The 23,185-nt window shown below is 33.6% G+C and overlaps 1 protein-coding gene across 2 annotated transcripts in view; it reads left to right on the forward strand.

Annotated features, from left to right (window-relative positions):
• The window catches only part of LOC106867958 (tyrosine-protein phosphatase non-receptor type 23), a 102,803-nt gene that overhangs the window by 15,189 nt on the left and 64,429 nt on the right, over nucleotides 1-23,185 (forward strand). For both annotated transcript variants that reach the window (XM_089357080.1, XM_089357091.1), the window contains exons 2-5: nucleotides 7,818-7,892; nucleotides 12,124-12,251; nucleotides 20,519-20,645; nucleotides 21,226-21,354. In XM_089357080.1, the coding sequence (XP_089213206.1) occupies nucleotides 7,818-7,892; nucleotides 12,124-12,251; nucleotides 20,519-20,645; nucleotides 21,226-21,354 (459 nt within the window). The remainder of the gene's footprint in view (nucleotides 1-7,817; nucleotides 7,893-12,123; nucleotides 12,252-20,518; nucleotides 20,646-21,225; nucleotides 21,355-23,185) is intronic.

Here is a 23,185-nt window from a genome sequence, read left to right on the forward strand (position 1 = left end):
TCTGCATGTAAATATGGTGGCAAAACAAGTTGCACGTAACAAAATATATAAAATAGATCAGAAAAGGAAGAGTTTCCTTAAATATTTTGTTTCAGTCTGTAACAGTATATTCTCTTGGCAGATTATTGGTTGATTTATTTGAAGCTGTCAACGAGTGTTTTCTTATGTATTATGTTGGTAGTATTTAGTTTTATGTTTATTTTTTTGCATAACTAGCTCTTTTAATATAGCAACCTAGTGACATTATGTTGTAACATTTTTTTGCACAAAAACAATTCTAAATTGCAATTTGTTTGGTTACTGTTTCGTTGATAGTTTCACAGAGCCTGTTTTCTTTCCATACCTTTAGTTTTATATAACTTAGTGCTTGTGTTCTATATGATTTAACAAGTAGCAAATTTGTAAAAGACATGAATAACGTTATATGATCTTGTGTCATTTTCAATGAGATTTGTAGAATATTTTGAATGAGTTTCTTCCACTGAGAATTCAGACCAATTTCAGACAATTTGCCCAGAGCTTATTATACTTTGCTTCAGCTTTTACTTGTGAAAGATGTAATATCAAATTTGCATATTTTACTTCTTAGAGCACTGATTCTTAAATTGATTAGCATAGTGAACAACTCTTTTACTTGTTTCAGTCTTTTGACTGTGGGCATGCTGGGGCACCACCTTTACTCGTGCAAATCGACCCCAGGACTTATTCTTTGGAAGCCTAGTACTTATTCTATCGGTCTCTTTTGCCGAACCGCTAAGTTACGGGGATGTAAACACACCAGCATCGGTTGTCAAGTGATGTTGGGGGACAAACACAGACACACAAACACATACATACGCACACACACATATATATACACACGACGGGCTTCTTTCAGTTTCCGTCTACCAAATCCACTCACAAGGCTTTGGTCGACCCGAGGCTATAGTAGAAGACACTTGCCCAAGGTGCCATGCAGTGGGACTGAACCCGGAACCATGTGGTTGGTAAGCAAGCTACTTACCACACAGCCACTCCTACGCCTACTGTTCAAGAGTCTTGCTGTTCATATCTTATTTTCTGCATAGTATTGTATCCTTGGCCAATGTACATATCTTTCAAGTGTTTAAGTACATCTACCAGTAAATAAGTACGACAGGTTAGGAACAAACCACTGCTGTAAGCAACAGTGGCATTTTGTAATTACTTAATGTTGTTGTTTAGCCCCAGATCAGCCTTCATTGATGAGACTTAAGTCTGAAAGCATTCCAGTATGATGTCCCTATTTTTTAAGATGGTAGGGTATTTTTGAGGGAGATTTTGAATGTTGTTTCTAGCATGTCTTTCAGCCATATAGAGGCTTACACATAGGCTTGTTAGTGAATATTTTATTTTGTAGGGTTGAACTGTTGTTATGGGTGTTGCTTGGTGAGTGATATATTCTTTCAAACTAATTTGCTTCAGTTACACTAAATGAAGATAGAACAGGTAACCCATGGAGTAACAAGTTCTAATTGCAGCCTAATTTTCTGTTTGTGTATTCTGATTGATGTACAATATTTTTGTGTAATCTTGGTTGCAGTGTAATCTTGGTTGCAGTGCAATCTCTAGTTTATATACATATATATATATATATATATATATATATATATGTGCAGGAGTGACTGTGTGGTAAGTAGCTTGCTTACCAACCACATAGTTGTGTGTTCAGTCCCACTGTGTGGCACCTTGGGCAAGTGTCTTCTACTATAGCTTTAGGCCGATCAAAGCCTTGTGAGTGGATTTGGTAGACGGAAACTGAAAGAAGCCTGTCGTATATATGTGTTTGTGTGTGTGTGTGTGTGTTTGTCCCCCCAACATCGCTTGACAACTGATGCTGGTGTGTTTACGTCCCCATTACTTAGCAGTTTGGCAAAAGAGACAGATAGAATAAGTACTAGGCTTACAAAGAATAAGTCCTGGGGTCGATTTGCTCGACTAAAGGCGGTGCTCCAGCATGGCCTCAGTCAAATCACTGAAACAAGTAAAGAGTATATAATTTTTGCTTCAGTGTTTATATTCTAGTTTCCATTTGTTGGTTGTCTTATAGTAACCAGATTAAAGTGTAACTGGCTCTGAGTAGAAAGTTGCAGTTCATTTATTACAGTAGCTGCTTTTTACCTCTTGTCTCTGCATCTACTTCCTATGGATTGTAGTAATGATCATGTAGGGAAATTTGATATTTCACAGATTTCATAAATCTAGTAGCAATGTCCTTGGTGAATTTTATTTTATGCTTAAAACTGAAAAGGTTTGGTGGTTTTACATATCTAGTTAGGGGAGTTTGTTAATTGATTTGATAAGGCAATATGTCTAGTCTATATTTGTTGTAATGTACCAACTTAGAACTGGATTTTAATATTAAATTGTGAAGTTTATTTTGAGCATCTCTTGTTGACATGTAAAATTTTACAAGGTAATGGCATTACACACCTGCGAGTGTCAACATGTAATCTTTTTTTCATTTGCATTGAAACAATATAACATTTTATAGAGATAATTTTTCTATACTCAACTATGGTAAAGCACATTTTATACCATATTGATGTCTCATTTTTGTACATGAGTGTGTGTGTATGTGAGTATGTGTATTTCTGCATTAGGTACGTTATTAAACACACACACACACACACATACACCTACATATACATATGTGACAACTGCCGTGTGTGATCTCTGAGTGTGTGTGTTTGTTAGATACATTATTAAACACACACATATGCATGTGACGACTGACAGACGAGGTGAAAAGCTATGTATGTATGTCCGTGTCTGTCTTACTATATGTGGCTGTTGTCACATTTTCTATATTGATGTGTGTGTTTGCACATTGGTTAGATATGTTATCACACACACGCACACGCACACGCACACGCACACACGCACCCCCACCCCCTACCTACCTACACTAAAGCTGGATGCTCCCATTATGTTGCTTTCAAATCTCGACCCACTTCACCTGTGTAATGGAACTCACTTAATTGTTACTTCCATGAAGCCCAATGTCCTACAGGTGACAATCATGATAGATAGTCACAAAGGAGAAAATGTTTTTATTCCAAAAATTCCTCTCGTACCTATGGATGTTCCATTTGAATTTAAGAGGCTTCAGCTTCCAGTCAAACTAAGTTTTGCTATTTCAATCAACAAATCTCAGGGTCAATTTCTCAAGGTAGTTGGACCTGATCTCTCTTCTACATGCTTCTCCCATGGCCAACTCTGTTGCTTGCTCACAAGTTGGAAGCAGCAACAATTTATTCATTTGGACACCAACAAAAAATTACACAATGAATGTTGTTTACTCTGAGGTGCTTCAAGATTGGCATATTTTCAGTACTAAATTCTACTAGCATTATAATTAGGACTTTTTAGAAATAAAATATAGATATTTTAAAATAATTGAGAAAAAAAAAAAACATCTTTGTATTTGTTTACTCATCTGAATAAGAACAGCAGTAACCTGGGCAACACTGGGTCATTCAGCTAGTCTATTATATAGTTTCTTGTCAAGCAGACAGTCAAGAGCATTAAGGATTAGTTTATGAGACCAAAAGAAAGAGATTGTCAGTGTTACTGCTTTTCAGGTTCAATGATGAACCAATCACAAAATCTTCTATATATACAGTGATTTACAAGTAATATTTGACTACATTGAGTAGCACTGTACTTATATTATAAATTAGGTTCCTATTAGTCTTGAATGTCACAATAATGACATATCCTGCTATATGTAGTTTTACAGCAGCATATATTTGTTTCAGAATGTTTGGAAATCATTGCTTTAGTAGGACATATAGGTTCAGTAGATTAAATTAATTTCTGATTTTAAGTTTCATGCCAAGAAAAAGAAAAATCAATATTTGTTAGCCATATTTTCTTTTTATGACTAAAATCTATGTTTAATAATACATCTTTGAATTAAATTAAATGGTTGTTATATTTAAATCTTTTACTTTCTAATAATGGTACTAAACAGTGAATGCATAGATTACTAAGATTATACACTAGGGACTAGAGTATTCCAAGCCATTTTGCTTTCTTGTAATTGTCAGGTTTGTTATTTTATGAAGTCAAATTAGTAATTGAAAATAACTTTTGTATGGCTTCCTGATAAAATAAACTATTTTTGTTGCTGATGTTAATGTTACCTTGAATTGTAGCTAGGCTGATTTGATATTAGAGAATTGAACTAGATAAACCTTGTGATATCTAAAGCTTTGTTCTTTGCTGTTTTAAGTTCAGATCTTTTCTGTGTCAGTTTTGCACTTATCTCAAGACTGATAGAATAAATCTTGGCAAAAATTCTTGTTTATTGACTGTTCTGAGGCAAAACAAAGTTCACTTTATCCTCTGCTCTGTGTGGCATTGTGACCCTGAGAAAGACATTCTATGCAACTTTTATGTGGTTCTATATATAAGAAATTATTGATATGTTTGTCATTATTACATTTCAACTAGCAATAAATAAATATTCAGCAGAAATAATTTGCTATTTTGAATGGTTAATCTGTAAAGAACATGGTGGTTCAATAAATAGTATCTCTGTATTCAACGGAAACCTGCAAGAGTGAGTATTTGGTGGATAGTCATAACTGTTTCAATGACAGGGTCTAAAAATTGTTCACAAATAGAAAAATACATTTCTCTTGTTGTGAACTCTGTCTGTACAAGGTAAATATGACAATCTATTGAAGTGGATGCTCTTGCAGGATTTCTTTGAATATAATGATATATGTTGACCAAACATCTTTCATTGTGACTTCAACAATAAGAAAAATGAAGCTAAGATGTAATTCATTTTACATTCCAAGAAATATATTGCTCATTAAATTTAGAAGCTGCATTAAGAAATTGACTAGATTAAGATGTTTGTTTACATATTTCAGTTGATAATTCATCTAAATCGTCTCAGTGTGAGATTTAGAGGAGTTATCAAAGTGTAGATTGACTAACTCAAAGTATTTTGAGTCTATATCTTGTCTAGTCTTATGGAGTAATCCTGGTCAGCTCTAATCTAACAAGTGTCTGGTACCAAAGTAGGAAATACAATACTTGGGTCCAATTGATGCATTTTATATTTTAGTTATTCTGTTCTGAGACCATGTTGTGCCCTCTTCCATGCAGTTAGAGCATGTTGCATAAAATTTTTATCTTTCAGTGGGCTCTTAAATGATTGAATGCACTGCTAGCTGCTACAAAGACAAGTAAGATGGTCTCAACTGATGTGCATCAGTCTTGATTCCTTTGTATTCACTTATGTTGCACATTTTAGTTATTGACATCATGACTATTGTTCTAATTGATTATGATGCCATTTTTAAAAATTAAGTTTCCAAAGCATTAACCAATATATCTTAAAATGAAAATTATATTAAGCTAGTTGATTTATTATACCAAAAATAAATCAAAGAAATTTTTTTCTTTATTTCCTTGAAAATATTTACTATATTATTTTGGCAAATTTAGTATACCTACCACAAGAAATAGGGTGTTTTGAAAGCAAATAGCTGTAGGTGGAGATCACTGTTAATCTTTGAACAAAATTTAGATATTGGGATATATTTTAAAGTTGATATTTTTATTGTAAAGCTTATTCCTCCACAAGATGCCAATCTAAACATATTTTCAACAATTTTGAGGGGATTTTTTTTATGATGACTGGACGTTTGACAGTTTGCCCTATAAAGTTTTACACTTTGAACATTTACTTGTATATCAAGTGCATTGAGCCAACCTTGTGTATTACAACAAAATATAGTTTTAGCTGAAAGCCAAAAACCAAACGACTTAATTATTTGATCTTAATTTTAATGTTTGAAATCTCTCTGGTATCAATGAGTATGCTTAGGTATGTTTGTAAATGAAGCTTATTGTGCTAAAAGTGATAGTTATATTGCTAGTTAAGCTAATCACACAAGTTTGAAATCTTGAAAGAAAATATATATCATCACTATTTAGTGCCTGTTTTCCATGTTGGCCAGGGTTGGTCATTTCTAATTTGGTTATAGCAATCTTAGATGGGTTGCTCTTACATTTAGTTCTTGGCATAGTTTCTATGGCTGGATTCTCTTCCTAATATAAACTACACTATATTTTTATTCAATTTAGTCTGAAAGGTGTTTGGCAGAAATAACTAGGTACTGTTTTAGTGTGTGGCTTACTGCAGTATCTGTAGTATTTGCTGTGAAATGACCTGATCTGGGTTAGGGTTAAGTTTTAGGTTTAGATTGCACATGAGTATAAATGGTCTGGTTGACCTCATACTAAAGTGGCACCAATAATTCTATCTGTTGTTGGTAGGCAAGGAATTTGTCTTGAGTAGTGTGATAGGGAAATGTGAATACTCTCTTGTATTTTTCTCTTGAATTTTGGTGATGCTTGAATAAGACCTGATTAGGATAACTGTGTGGGATTATTAGAACGTTAATGCAGACATAAAATGTCTGTTTATTGCCTGTCAGCAATATTTATTTTATTTAAATGTTTTCTGTCAACTGATTGAAACCTACCTTCAGAAGGAGAACAAATAAATATGGCTTCAGTATTATAATAAATTGGCTTCTATTCAAAGCCTTTGTTGGCTGTTAACAAAAATAATTGCCATGATAAATTATGCATTGGTAATTTTTTTTTTTTTTTTTTTTTTTTTTGCTATATTTTCTACCACATAAACAACTTTGTACATGTTTATATAATGCCTTCTCTTTCCTTTTTTTTCTTCATCACTGCATAGCTGAGGCATGGAAATCTTAAAGGCTCTTCATTTTTAAAACTCTTGTAAGCCATGGTCTCTGCTGTTCAATAAAAGCTGGTTCATAACCCTTATGTTTTAATGATTGCATGTATTTTAAAGGTAATATTACAATAAATGTCCAAAGTTAAAATGATTTTTTTTTTGTTTCTGGATTTTAAAATAGGAACCCTTTTTCCTATATTTTCTTAACACATTACATATTTCATAACCTGTGAAAAATCATGATTAACTCCTGTTAAATTGAAACTTGTAGTAGTTCAAACAATTCACTTAATTGTAGTTTCAGGCATGAATGCGTGGTTAAGAAATTTACTTTGAGTTTGACATCAATGAGACCTTAGGAAAATGTTTTTTTTTTTTTTTTTTTTCTTGGTTGACCAATGCATTGTAAGTGAAATTTTGTAGACAACTTTATGAAAATCTGTGTGTGTAAATACATGCACATGTATATGCGTATGTATGTTTATCACCATGTGTCTTTAAACTGACACTGCTTGGGTGATGGTGACATTCTTTGTATCATGCAGTTTAGCATACAAAGATATGAAATAAAATGGCTTACTCAAAGATCAGTGAGGGTTGGCATCGGGAAGGGCATTTGGTCATAAACTTCAGTGTCTCTAAAGATAATGACAATATTGCTTTAAGCAATAACCAACTTATAGAGTACCACTGGCAATATTCCTTCATTTTTATGACTGTGGCCAGTTGTAGAGATGAAGGCATTGGACTGAGAGTTTGTCTTTAAACTAATTTATTGTATTTATGAATGGGACAATAACTTCATTCCTCCAATTGTCTAGAATAACTATCGGACATATAAACTGAAGCAATGTAGAATAAAGTTGTTTCTGTAGAAGATTTAAGCCAAACATCTTATCATACTTGCCCTACTGACCTCGACATCAGTCTAACAGCATCTATAATGATGTACTAACATAGAGTAACTACTAGCTGCTTCATAATATGTCCTGTATTGCCAATAAATAATAAAGAACTTTGCTGCTACCAAGATAATAATGATCATGGTTATTTTTAATTTCAGATTATACGAGAACAATACTCAGAAGATCCTGCTCTCTACAACAAAGCCTGCAATGACTTGGAACATATGCGACAGGTATGTGCTATACAATTTATCAAAGTTCATCCTATTGTCAGTTATTGATTAATCAAGTATTTATATTATTGGAATTGCTGATTTTTTATTTTTTTTTTTATTTAAAAAAAAAAATTTTTTTTTATACACTGAAGTTTATTTTTTCCAATTTCCAGTTTGTTAAAGTGATTATTTTTCTGCCTTCCTTTCTTCCTTCCATCCTGTTAGTTACCATTGATTATATATTACACTGCAGTGTGTGCTAATATTTCACTATTCTTAGAGTATATTGCTGCTACTACTACTACTACTACAACATACTGTATCACAAAGCTTGTCACATTGTTCTTCAGGTGTGTGTCTGTGACGCGTATGTATTTTTCCTTTAATGCTGTATGCATGTGTAATGTGTGAGCTTTTCCAATGCTTTTTTTTGAGTGTGCAATGAGTACATTTTCCTCTAATATTCTCTGTGTATGAGCATTTATAAAAACAAAATCTCATTTTGTTTGGGAAGGAGGTTGGATGGTAGAAACATCAATGAGTCAGATTAAATACTTTACCCTATTCCATTTTCTTTCTACAACTCGAGTTCAAATTTTACTACAATTCACAAAGCTTTCCATCTCTTTGGGACCACTAAGTTTGTATTAATAAAGCTGCAATTGTCTACACTTCTTTAACAGAATTTGGACAAATTTAGAAACAGTTATCATCATTAATGTCAGACAAACTGCTTTGCAATATTAATTCCAACTCTTTATTCCGAGTTCAAATCCCATTGTGGATACTTTTTCTTCTAATGTTTTAATAAAGTTGAAATCAAAGTACTGCAATTGTTTTAATTGACTAACTCCTCCAAATTTCTGGCCTTCTGCATATGCTAGAGATTATTATGGCAGTTAGTGCAGAGCACCAAACAAAATGCTTTATGGTATTTTCTCATTTTCTTTCTTCAAATTCTGCAGAAGTTGACTTTGTCTACCTTTCATAGTGGTTTCCAATAAAATAGTTACTAAGGGTTGATTTCATTGATTATACTTGCTCCTATAAATTTGCATCCTTGTATCGATGTTATAAATCAGTATGTATTGTGTAGAAATTCTGAAAGTAAGTTTGTGAACTGATTTTAAGTGTATCGAAGTCAATTCACTTCATTTATACAACATCTTAACAAGCACTGAATCAACAATAGAAGGGAGCCAGGGAAAGTTTATTGTATTATGTAGTTTCATTCCTCTACAGTCTAAAATTTAATTCTGCTTTAGTTTGCTTATCCATTCAAAGGCTACCATATTTCTTTAGCATTGAGGATGCTATTTTCTTTTCCAAGAATAAATCTCAAAAATTTACTGTGCATTCTAGAGGTTGTTACATTTTTCACTGCCGATTTTAATCCCAGAGGAGGGTTATCTAGACTAAACTTACTGTGTCTCTGTAATTTAAAAGTAAAATTTAAAAATAAAAAAAATGCTCACTATAAGTGATCAACAGAATCTTTGTCACTAAGCCATTAAAACATCTTGGTTAAGTATGTGAAACTAGATTTTGATTTCTTTTTTTCCTCTCAAATTTTGAAGTCAAAATTGGGCTGTCTTCAAGGTTGGCATGTACTTCACTTTGGTAAACTTTGTAAATAGCAATAATAGTTAGGCATTTGGTTCTATGTAATGAATGACCTTTTGTTAAATACAAAAAAGAAAAAAAAAAAGTTATCAGCAATTTAGATGTAGTGTTGTAAGTATTGTAGCATACAAGGAATCTCTTAGAAAACTAAGCCTGCAGTCAAATCTTGAACCTCTGGGACAACTATTAAGTCAAAGTTTCTTTTGAATTAAGGCTTTTGTATTTAACCCCAAGATTTATTACAGAGCATATAGTCAATGAAATTGGTATAAGCAGTAGGAAGATGGACCATTTAGATTTATGACTAAAGGAAATTATCCACAGACACTATCTGCACAAAAAATAACAACATTAATGCTATCATTCTGAATGCAGTGAGATGGGGGGAATCTAATTAATTAAAAATACTTATAACTGTGAGAAGAAAATATAAGCTTGGAGATTAATATTGTTTTAATCTGATTCGGCTAGTACATTGACATATCTGGACATGCCTTGGTCATATTAGTCATTCTCAGGACAGCATAGCCTAGTCTGTAATGCCAGATGAGAGATGAGAGAGTAACTACATTGATGTGCAATAATGTACACATGTGGGCATAAAAACTTAGTGGTGGAAGGAATCTACTAAGTACACCATTCACATGATTATGATGACACTAATTTAACCTTTGGATTTGTGGTGTCTAGTTGGGAACTAGTCTGTATGCAGTGTTTGAAAACTTACTAGCTGTCAACCTTGTTTTTTATTACCCTACCCATGCTAGCATGGAAAGCGGACGTTAAACGATGATGATGATGATGATTAATCAAATAAAACCTGTGAAGTACATGGGATGGAAGGTAATAGTTGCAAACTGAAGCTGGACAATCACTCGTTGTGCATTAGTAGAATAACCTAGACTGCTTGTGCTAAGTAATCGACACACTGTGTGGAGATACAGTAAGACAGTTAAAATAGTTTTTAATTTGAGAAGAAGGAATAGTAATGACTTAAATTTTTATGGAGTTGGTCAACATAAGATATGTGGGGGCTATTTAATAACCTCATATGATTTCAATTTACGTGTTAGCAGTTGATTCATTGATTAGTCTCTTGTAAGTTTTAAATACAATCAAAATAAGTTCACTGCTTTGTTTGAGGGACTATGCATAGCCAGTGATGAGATTTTAACTGAAGATATTTCTGCTGAGAAGCAATATCTTATCAACACAGTCACTTGTTAGTCGTTAAAAACAAATGTAAAAAAACAAAATGAAAAAAGTTGAGGTGAAATTCTTTAATCCAAACAAATACAAACAAAGGAATAATATAGAATCCATGATGGTTGTTTTGCTAAAAAATATTGTTTTACATCCATTTTTTTCCCCCAAGCTCACTTCTGTGGATGCTTTTGTTGTTAACTGAAGGAATTGTTTTCACGGAGAAGAATTTGTCTTTGTCAGTCAGGCAAACTGGAGCAAAGTTTTGTACTATGTTCTGGAGCACAGTACAAAACTAGCAAGATTCGAACTCTTGAACATGTCGGCAGTAGTCTGTCCATGGGGCTCTTATAATGGTACAATGATCCTCTAATTTACTTTATACTTTAATTATCTAAATTGTTACTCTTTTACTTGTTTCAGTCATTTGACTAGCCATACTGGAGCACTGCCTTTAGAATAAATTGACCCCAGGACTTCTTTGTAAGCGTAGAACTTATTCTATCGGTCTCTTTTGCTGAACTGCTGAGTTACAGGGATGTAAACACACTAACATTGGATGTCAAGTGATGGTGGACACACACACACACACACACACACACACACACACACACACACACACACTCTCTTTCTCTCTTTCTTTCTTTCTCTCTCTCTTTCTCTCTTTCTTTCTTTCTCTCTTTCTTTCTCTCTCTCTCTCTCTCTCTCTCTTCTTTCTCTCTCTCTCTTTCTTTCTCTCTCTCTCTCTCTTTCTTTCTCTCTCTCTCTCTCTACCAAATCCACTCACAAGGTTTTGGTCAGCCTGAGGCTATAACAGATGACACTTGCCCAAGGTGCCATGCAGCGGGGCTGAACCTGGAACCATGTGGTTGGGAAGCGAGCTTCTTACCACACAACCACTCTTGCACCTATAGGAGGAATTATTTTTCTTTTTATCTACATCTTGATTATATAATACTAGTGAGATTGTAACTGTGAGAGTTATATGCTTTGAATGATATTGCTTGAAATAAATCAACACAGTATATGAGAGGGAGGGAGAATGGGGGGGGGGGAAGGAAGGGGAGCACAGCCTTTTAAAGACATAATGTATTAACCTTTTCAACACCTCAATTATTGGTGAAAGTCCTTCATGACTAGAGCCTATAACTCTTATCTTAATCTGGAAAAAAAAACAAAGTTACAAAACATTTGAAATTAAGCATTTAAATTTTTTTTTTTTTTTCCATTTATGTAGCCACCAATTTATAAAGAAACAAAAACTTGGAGTGCTGCAATTTTATGTAGTTGAGAACATGGTAGAATGTAAATATATGCTTATTCCTGTGACTAGTGTTATAAGTTTTAATTTTTTTTTTCTTATGTACATGAAAATTAGGATCCTGACTGCACAAATTTTAATGTTAAGTTTCTTGAATTTCAGGTTGCTGTTAGTGTTCCTCGGGATTTCACTGGCTGCAGTACACTAAAAAGATATTATGCACAGCTTCAGTTTTTACAGAGCCGTTTTAAGCTTGGCCAAGATGATGAGGATGCTATATCTTTCACCTGGTAAATCTTAACATGTCTAAGTTTGCTTTAAAATTTGTTCTACTCCCAATTTATTATTAACATTATTATTTCTTTTCATCATTAAATTCAAAAAGGCAGAAATGATAGCACAGGACTAAAATCCTTCAACTATTTAAATACCTCTGTCCTTACTCTTTTGCTGAACTGCTAAGTTATGGTGACATAAACACATCACCATTGGTTGTCAAGTGATGGGGTGGGGGGCAAACACATATATAAAGGACTTTGAAGTTTAAAGACCCTTCATGTAATCAGGGATTTAGGGACATTTGATGAGGAGTAGGAGCTACAGATTTGTGACAGAGAAGGCAACTGCGAATTCCTGTGGGACAGCCTGCTGAGTGTTACAGACCAAATCTGCAGCTGGTGCAAAGTCCCATCCAAACCTCGGGTCATGTGGTAGTGGAACAATGTGGTAGACAGGGCCATTAGAGAAAAAGAAAAAAACTGACCTGTAGGGCCTGGAAGAGTTGGGGTAGTAGGGAATGTAGCAGACAGCCAGAAGGGAATCTAGGACAGGGGTTTTCAAACTTTTTGACTTGCGGACCTCTTTATATTTCAGGCTTTACCTTATAAACGCTTATGAAATTTATACATAAATATTTGCTTAAAATAACATATTTTTACATTTATTTATTTAACAGTATTTAACAAATAGGTTTATTGTCAATTAAAAGATTTAGATTAAAAAACATATATAAAATCAAATTGCCCATAAAAAGTATTTGCTGTCCACGGACCCCCTGTCTTGTCCTTGCGGACCCCCTGTGGTCCGCGGACCACAGTTTGAAAACCCCTGATCTAGGATACAAGTATATTTAGCTAAGGGAAAAGCAGAAAAGAAGTTTGCCTGTGTTCAGCGACACGCAGACCAAAGAACCGAAGTGTTTTGGATTGCAAGACAGTTTGTGAGAGAAAATTGTGATGTAATAGAGAAATGTGTTCACATGGATGATGGTGCACTTGCATTTAATGACTCTGCAAAGAAAGAGGCTTGGAAATGCCATTATGAAAGACTGCTGAACATGGAGAATGAATGAGAGGAGGAGAGTCTGCCAAATGCCGACCTAATTGAGGGACCAGCTACCCGAATTGACAGTTCCTTGGTAGATAAAGCAATTAAGGATATAAAGATGGGGGAAGCTCCCCCTTTGGCCCATCAGGAATCACTGCTGAGATGCTTAAAATATCTGGTGGTATGGGTTATGGTTTAATCAGCCATATTGTAAATTAGGTGGTTCGCGAAGGAGTCATACCCAATGACTGGTGTAGCAGCACCACAGTCAACTGCTACAAAGGTAAAGGTGATGTTTTAGATAGAAATAATTACAGAGTTATCAAGTGTTATCCAGTCTTGTGTAGTTTTTTCATGTATTTAGATTAAACCAAATCTTGAAAGTGGTAAACTTGTACTATACCTGTAATGCTGGAACCAAGTCTTCACCTAGACAGTCATATTAAGAGTATGAATTAAGATTTAAGTCTCAGTTAATAAAATAAGCAGATTCATTATGAAGTGCTTAAAGAATTGTGAATGTATTAAAATAATGACCATCTCCTCACTTAGATGGTATATCACTTACAATATAAGTGATACAAGCCACACGATTTCCTTTTGATCCCCTTCTGCATGGATGTAGAATATCTATCACATTAGCCTAATGTGGTAGGCACTTTATAGCCATGGAGGAAGGGATCAGTACTGACAGATGTTCATTTGTCTTTTGGTCTTTTATGATTACAGTACCAGAAACATTGTGTTCCTTTTTTATTCAAAGGATTTTGTGACTCACAAGATATAATTCTACCATTCACATTGCAGAAACTTTTTGTATTGAAGATTCTGTTCTTTCAAGCTAGGATAATCACATAATAATTGCAAATGTTAGTTGTCTTAATGAATGAAGTTTGTTTGTTACAGTGATGTTCCTCACTATATTAACAAAAACAAAAAGAAAACCCCGCTTTATATTTTCACCATATCATAAGGACATTAGTATTGAATAACTAAGGTTACTAATTTGATTGATTAAATCCACTACAACTGACTTCAGTTATTAATAACATATCTTATTAGAATCAACTTGTGATGTATGACAACAATTGTTAGTATTTTATAATAATTAAGCAGAGTACTTAAGAATAAGGATTGACTGAGAGTATTGACCAACATTGTTAGCATTGTTTGTGTTTATATACTTTTAAAAATTTGAAGCTAGTTATACTTTGGAGTAGTTGATTCTATACCACTGGGCCACTTATGTTAATGGTTTGCTTAATTTTCAATTTAACTTTCTGGATAAATATTTTATTCACTCTTTAACCTATTAGCTGTTTATACTTGCATGTCACATGGTAAAGTGATGACATTTGGTAACAAATTTCTTTCATTGTTTTAGCATAAATATATTGTATATAAAACTTACATAGGAAATAGATATATTAAGCTGGATAAAATTGGATGAATTACTAGGTCTGTTTTTATCTGGATTCTTGTGGATGATTTTTAATATTGTTGATCTTATTTTTACTTGGCCATTTTGTTTTCATATGGAATGCATGAATTTATCCCCAAAGAATATATATTTTCATCAAGCATAAAAAGACCTGCTTAAATATACCAGTTTTTTTATATTTTAGGTACTATATTTATGTTTCCACTTAAGCATTGAAAATTTTTATATGATCAACTTGTCCAATTCCATCTTAGTAAAATAAGGAACCTAGATTTTGATCATTATTCTAGATTTGAAAAAAATAATAAATTTAGTTTTATGATTTGGGGAAAGTCTTGATTTGAACAGCTCTCTAATTTAGGTAATTCAGCAAATATTTTTGAGTCAGCTTCTTTAATCCTTGAGCATTTAAACTGGCCATATCCTACCCAAATATGCTACCTGTTCTTTTTTCCTTAACCAGTTGGATCTAGCCTATCACATCTACCCTTCAGTACCATTCTAAAAATACACAATCACATCATCAAAATTTCAAAGCTATGGTATGATTAATTAAAAGCAATGTGAATGAAAAAGCATTACATTTGGCAGAGTAAACTGAATGTTAAAGGGTTAAGAGTTGTTTGAATTCATCTCTTTTCCTTTTTCTTGACTACGACTTACTGTGCACAACATTTTGTGTGTGTATCTGTTTATATTTTGTCTACCACCTTTTGAATTTTTGTCTACGTGTTGTAACCTCCTCACGTTGTCTAACTGTCCCTCTTTTATTCCTCTCGTTCCATTTATGCTAGTTTACTATCAATACATAAGTAATGTCTGCAAAACTAATAAGGGATATTTGGGATTTCAATTAAGTCATTAGTGTATATAAAAAAGTTGTAATAGTATTAGTATTTATCTCTGGAGGATTCTTAGGGTTTTTTTAAAAATTATAAGTTAGAAAATGTCATTGCATTTTATTGCAAACCTATCAAGGAGGGAACTTGTATAAAAATTTAGGCATGTGTTGCACTTTCCTACTTTATATATTTATTTTTTTAAAAGTAATTAAAATGAACTCCTTGGTCAAATCAGCAAATACTCTGGTGCTGATAATTTTTGTATATAATTGTGTGTGCAGTTTATTCACTAGCTTATTAACTGTATATTCTGGTGATAGTCTGGTTTAGAAACCAAATTGATTATTGGATATTGTCATTATGAAATCATTTAACCTACATGTGATTAAGTTCTTCACTATTTTTACAAATAGCAGAAATATGAGTCTATAATTTTTTATATTGCTTACGAGTCTATAAAACTTTGTATTGTTCTATTTTGTATATTGCAATTTTTATTACATATCCTATTGACATGGGAGAAAAAATATCAATTTGTATTGCAAGCTTGAAATTAATTGTGAATGATGTTAACCTTTTATTGCTATCACCTTTTTCTGTGTGTGCGTGTGTTTTTCTTCTCTCTTTCTCTCTCTCTCACTCTCTTTCTCTCTCTCTCTCTCTCTCTCTCTCTCCCTTTTTTTTTTTTTCTTAGCCTCTTTTTAAAGAGATTTTAGTGTAGCTTTTACCTCTAAGCCACGTAAGTTAAAAGAAATTCATTTCTGTTATGGAAATGAGTCATCGATACAGTTTTTAATTTTTGAAATACAGTAATTCCTTGATATACAAGTTAATTTATTCCTGCAGACCACTTGTAAAGCAGAGCAATAATTTCCCATAGTAGCAATAATTTCCCATAAGTCGTAATTTGTTCCCAGAAAAATATTTTATCTATAAAATTTATAATACTTGTAAATAAATGGCAATGAAACAGTAGAATGTAATGAATATATTTTATGTAAGTAAAATGAATGTCAAGATCATTTATAATAATAAATATTATTATAATCATTTTCTGAATCACTTTCATTAGACATGCACACACCAGAAGCTTTTTATCACTCTATATAAATTTCTTGGTAACCTGCAGAAGCATTTGTTATGGTAGTACTTCATTCAAAATTTGGACATTGTGCTTGATAAATTTCAGCTTACCATACATAAGTGAGCTGCAAAATAAAACGAAGATGAGTTCGTTTTTTTCTTTTTTTTTTTTTAAAGTTGAATCTGGGCATTTTTATTTAGGTATGGAAAAAAGTCCTTGTTTGTGAGTTCATATCTTTAGTTCTTAATGGTTTGAATAGGGTTATAATAACCAGAGGATTAATTGTGTAGACAAGAGAAAATATTACATACAGAAGAATCAAATTCATTTCCAGAAGGTAATTTATCAATCTTGATAATGAAGTTGGTAATATTTTCAAGTCCTTTGATTATGCAAAGATATTAAGTTTATTGGTAAATATTCCTTAGCAAAGAATATCTCAAATATCCCAGTTGTGCACAAGCCACACAATGTTTTAAATTTCCTTTTAAAGTTTCATTTCATTTGGAAAAGAATATTCTCCAATTTCCATATACTCCAATAGTAAAGACATGTCTGGGTTCCTGAAAGAGCAGGTAGAGTACTTTAATTTTACAATTGCTAACAGTATATCTAATATAAACTTTGCTATATGATAAGTACATGTTTTTTTTTTTGTTTTTTTTTTTGTTTTTTTTTTACAGTGCATTCATATACTTTTCTTAGCTAAACAATTAGCATCTAAGAGACACTTGGTGGAATTAGTGAAATTACAATTAAATGTAATATTCACACTAGAATATATTTTAGCCAAGTTAGAAGCTAAGTAGAATATAATTGAATAGGATAATGAAATGGTATTGTTAGTAAAGATTTGATAGTATCTTATGTTGTATGGGGAAATTTTTTCTGACACTAGCAAATAGTTTTGCAAAAGGATTAGTGACTTCTAAATTATAAGGATTATACTAGCAGATATGTTTGTCTATTTCTCTCAGGAGTAGAGATGTATTGAATCTTAGCAGTGTAATCTGTTCTTGCTTAGATCTCATTGTAATACAAAAGATGATCACTTGTGCTGGTGACATGTAAAAGGCTCCCGGTATACTCTGTGGAGTGGTTGGTGTTAGGAAGGGTATCCAACTATAAAAGCCATGCCAAAACAGACTGGAGCTTGGTGCATCTCTATGGCTTAGCAGTTCCAATTAAACTGTCTAACCCATGCCACATGGAAAACTGACACTAGATGATGATGATGATGATCTTTTAGAATATCATTTATGTTGAAGTGTTGGACAGTTTAAATAATATTTCAAACTATATCTCTAGTTATATATTTTGGGTAGTTAGGTAGTTTATTTATCCATCCATCCATCTGAATCTGGGTTTTGTCCCTGTTAATGAAGATGGCAGGATCTACCTCACTGCCATAGCAACTGCCCTCACACCATCTTGCCATCTTGCCTAGTTTTGGGTGTTCTCCCTTCTCAAGCTAACCCTCCCAATCTCCTCCTTCACCTATCCCTTCCATATTTTCCTCGGTCTACCTAGCTTTCGCTGTCCATTCACTTCAAACTCTAGCACCCTCTTCAGAATATGCTCCTCAACACATGCCCATAGATCAGTACCACCATACTTAATGCCCAACCATCTGGCATTCCTCTTCCATCCAGCACACCCTGGCAGAGCTCTATCATCACAACAATCTCTATCTCTCCGTTTGCAGTTATCATTTCCACACTTACTTCTGATGGACCAGCTGCCTTTCTGTTTTCATTTCCTTCATTGGCTCCATTACTTCTTCCCAACTAACCCTCTCCACTGGCCCCTTTACCACAGCAACTTCCACCCTCTGATCTCATTCATTCTCCTTATTCATAATTCCCTCCATATGCTCCTTCCAAACTCTTCCCCCGTCCTTCTCACTAAAATTCAACCTTCCATCACTCCCCCTCATGCATCTTCCTCCCACAACATCTCTTCTATCTGGGTTCTCATCCAGCCCGCTCAACCTCTCCTCAGCCTCCTTCCTCATAGATCTTGCAGCCACCCTCTTTGCAGAATTCTTCATGTTATTATACCTGGCTTTCATTTACTCAGTCCTAGCTGGAGCCCATTCTACTTTGCTATTATCATGAGTTTTTTTTGTAGCTGGATTTTCTATGGGAAGCATGCCCTTGCTTACCCCCAACCTCAGTTTCTAGACATGAGTGGTCTCGAGACCAAGGCCTCTACCACGATTTTTAAGAAATCTGGTGGAAAACTAGCTCAGGAAGGCAGGGACGCTACTCCCTGAGACCCCTTTCATATTTGTTTTGGAGCTAATATATGACTAAACCATTTTAGAGGTTAAGGGTTATATTTAAAAACTTAGCTATTGTAGCCTTAGTATCTTAAGTGATGTTTTACCCAAATTCTTAATTGTGAATTAGTTTGAAAAAATTTATAATCAATCATTGCTGTATGAAAATTTCTGAGTTGGAATAGCAGTTATAGCCTGATTAGGTCTGTAACTTTGGCCAAGTCACTTGTATCCATACCCAGATCAAGAGGTGTCTTTGATACTTTCTTGATCCAAAGTTATTTACCAAATTAGAAAATGATTTTCTTTACTGTAAGATATTAGTCCTGTACTTCTCAATGTTAGTAATGAGTTTGAATTTAGTGATTTTTATTAAAGATTCACAATGCATTATAATCTTTAACATTAAATTTCGTAAACCTTGTATTTAGTTTATTAGGAATGCTGTTAAACAAGTTAGTCAATGCCTGTGTATTTTCCCAAAGATCTAATTGGGCTCTTTAGGTAAAATCCTATCTAGGAAGGATTTACTGATTTACTCCATAACTGTTTTGGTGGGGTTAATCATAAATAGAGGGGTTCCTATTAAAGTCTTCTTTATCCTCATAAGGTTAATCAGGCCTTGAGGTTCGGTTTGGTTCTGTTTATGAAGGCTTGTTAATGTTTATCAATGTTAATTACATTGAGTTTCTCTCTGTTATATAATATAAACAATTCTTGATAAAAGAAGTGAGTACAAAGCAATGATAGTATGTAGCTTTATCAGTGGAGTATAAGGTACGTTTTATCTGAATGGATTTTAATGTCATTTAGATTTATTAAATAGATTTTCAAATATCCCTTATTTTCTTTCTGAGTTCTTGTTAGAAGAGATCCAAGTGCTAGAATTTGTGAGTGGTAAAATGGTATTACTGCTCATTATGTTTAAATGATTTTGAGCTTCCTGTAAATCTTATTTAATTTCATTCATAAAAGTTTATAATTTGCCTTATTGTTATTTATTTATTTATTTATTTATTTTTGCGAGACTCTTGTAATAATTCTGCTTGTTCCTCCATTATTTAGTCTCTGTAATGCTTCCACATGATTTGTTGATGGGGGTGAGGGAGTGGAAGAGGGGAGCATAAGGGAGAGGTGGTGGTGAGTGAAATGTGTAATTTTTTTTTAACTAAGTCTTTTTCTTGTTTACCCTGTCTGTAATGCTTTCACATGATTAGTTGAAGAGACAGATGGAAAGGGAAGGAGAAAAAGAGGATAAGGTGAAGAGTGAGAGTGCTGTGTATTAAGTCTATAAAATTGTGCATAAGGTATATAAAGTGTGTATATAAAGTGCATTATGTAATCATTGTATTCCAATTTCCTTCACTTTTCAATGATTTGCAGATGAGCGACTATCTTTTGATTAGAGACATATCACGGGTTATGCTTTCAAGTTTTTTGGATAAAATTTTCAGAAATAAGCCGATAGGCCTACCATTAATCCTGTGAAATATTCACAGGTCCTGCTAGTATATCTAAATGGCCTATCAAGTATTAGAGAAATAATGAGATATTTTGATATTTTCCTTCCATTTTTTTATCAGGGAAGATGTGCATACGGGAAGAGAATATGTATACCAGGACATTAAATTTGAACAGGCATGCATATTATATAACATTGGCGCCTTGCATTCCATCCTCGGAGCTGCTGACACACGAACAACTGCAGAAGTAAGTAATGTGTTAGTACTGTATACTGTCGGTATTATTTAAATTTTTTTTTCTTTGCAGTTGCCATTGATATGGTCCTTTTAGCTATAGAAACTTCTAGTTCTTGAAGACTACTTTTCTCAAATTTTGTCAATCTCCCCCCCCCCCCAAAAAGGTGTATTTTAAACCCGAGAAATTCATGTGAAGGAGTTTCCAGCAATAGAGATATATTTTGTTTTCCATCTAATATAATATATATAAGGTGGTTTGAATTACAGGAAATTGTATGTTCCACTCCTTAATGCAAAGTTACTCCATATAAATTGCTTAGTGCAAAAATTAGTTTTATTCTTGTCTCCCATTCATCAGTTTACCCCATTTCTTTTTTTAGCCCCTTGCTTGTCCAAAGCATTTTCATAAGTTTGTCCTAAATGGCCAAGCTTGTTTTCACACTTTTAGTGTGTGTGTGTGTGTGCGTGTATAGTTTAAAAATATTTGACTTTGTTAATATAAACAAATACATTTTATTTTCTCTTGCCTCTTTTTTTTTCTTTTCTATTTTGATAACAAAATCCTATTTTTCTCTTTTCCCTCTCTATAGGGTATGAAAGTATCCTGCACCCACTTTCAGTGTGCTGCTTGGGCATTTGAATACCTAAGAGATTATTACACAGCCTACAGTCAAGACCTCTCAAGAGAAATGATGTCTTTCCATGTAAACTTAATGCTTGTAAGTAACTAACAATATATTTAAGAATTGTTCAAGGTTTACTGCTGATTTTTGCTTCCTCCTTTTAACCTTATCGTCCAGAATTCCAGTACCAACAATTTTTGATTATTCCATTCTGCCATCTACTTCTGTTTATTTCTATTATTTACATGCATGCACAAACACATACACACCCCAACCTCCGAAAGGGGGTCAGTGTTTAGAGGGTTCATCATTTAGTTGAATTTCTATAATCAATTCCTTATTGGTCTAAATTTTATTAGTGAAATCTTTTTTTTCTTTCAATGCAATATGTAATAGTTTTGAAGATTTTGTCATTGTAGTAGCAATTATTGAAAAAAAAAATTAGAAGCCAATGCATGGCTATGTGGTAAGGAGTTTGATTCTCGACCACATGGTTCCAGGTGCAGTACCACTGCATGGCACCTTCAGCAAGTTTATTCTACTACATCTTTGGGCCAACTAAAGCCTTGTCAGTGGATCTGGAAGCTGAAAGTGTGTGTGTGTATGTGTGTGGTGTCTGTTTGCCCCTCCCCCACTGCATGACAATCAATGTTGGTGTGTTTATGTCCATGTAACTTAGTGGTTCAGCAAAAGGGACCAGTAGAATCAATACCAGGTTTTACAAAAAAAAAAATAGGTACTGGGGTTGATTCATTTGACTAAAGATTTTTGAAGGCAGTGCTCCAGCATGGCTGCAGTCAAATGGTTGAAACAAATAAAAGGTAAATTCAAAGTTGAACTCTAAAAACAGCAATCAACTTCAAGCATACAACTTATAACCTAAAGCCATTGAAAAGAGGATCCCAGAATCACATTCTGGTGGGGAAAGCTGTATCTGAATATCTAATCCTGAGAAATGTTTTTCTTTTGTATTGGGAAGTGATGAGCCATGGAGATGTATATGAGATGTATATGGAGAAAGAAAATCAGTTGAATTCTTCCTTCATTTAAAAAGATATATTTGTGTGTTTGTTGAAAGAGAAAAAGACTTATCAAATAAGAGGTTACTTTAGTGTTGAGGAGGTTGTCAGATGTAAGTTATGAAAATTTGGTCCATTTCAGTTCAAGAATGAAGATGGATGATTCCAGATGGTGGCTTGGTTTCCAATAATTGCATATAACATTTAAATTGGCCATATTCAGCCTAAATCTTCTACTTGTTTTATGTTCAAACCAACCAGATCTGACCTCTCATACTTATCCAACAATTTCATTCTAAAAATATACAGCCATATCATTGAAATCTCAAGCTACAAGATAATGTGTGATTAACTCAAAACAATGTGAATAAATAAGCAATAGATTTGAGAAATCTGGATGTTAAGGGGTTAAACTGGCCATATCCAACTCAAATATTATACCCAGTTTTATGTTAAAACTGGCAAGATTTGGCCTCTTATCCCTACTCTACAATGTCACTCTAAAAATAAGCTATCATACCATGAAATCTTGACACTATGAGGTAATGCATGATTGATTCAAAACATTAATAAATAAGCATTACATTTGGCAGAATAATCTGAATGCTAAGTAGTCAAGGAGTGTTCCAAGAAGCACTTCGAATTTCCCAGCAATGATAGTCTGGCACAAGGCTGATAAGGAAATTAATGCTCAAACAGAAAATAAAATATGCCAAACTTTTGCCTTGAAAGTTTTGGGGTGCACATACACACGTGCGCACATGAACGCACACACACACACACACACACACACACGTGCGCACACACTTTCTCTCTCTCTCTCTCTCTTTCTCTCTCTCTCTCTCTCTCTCTCTCTCTTTCTCTTTCTCTCTCTCTCTCTCTCTCTCTTTCTCTCTCTCTCTCTTTTT

The sequence above is a fragment of the Octopus bimaculoides genome, chromosome 1 (assembly GCF_046866305.1).
Source record: "Octopus bimaculoides isolate indiv1 chromosome 1, ASM4686630v1, whole genome shotgun sequence".
Taxonomy (NCBI): Eukaryota; Metazoa; Mollusca; class Cephalopoda; order Octopoda; family Octopodidae; genus Octopus; species Octopus bimaculoides.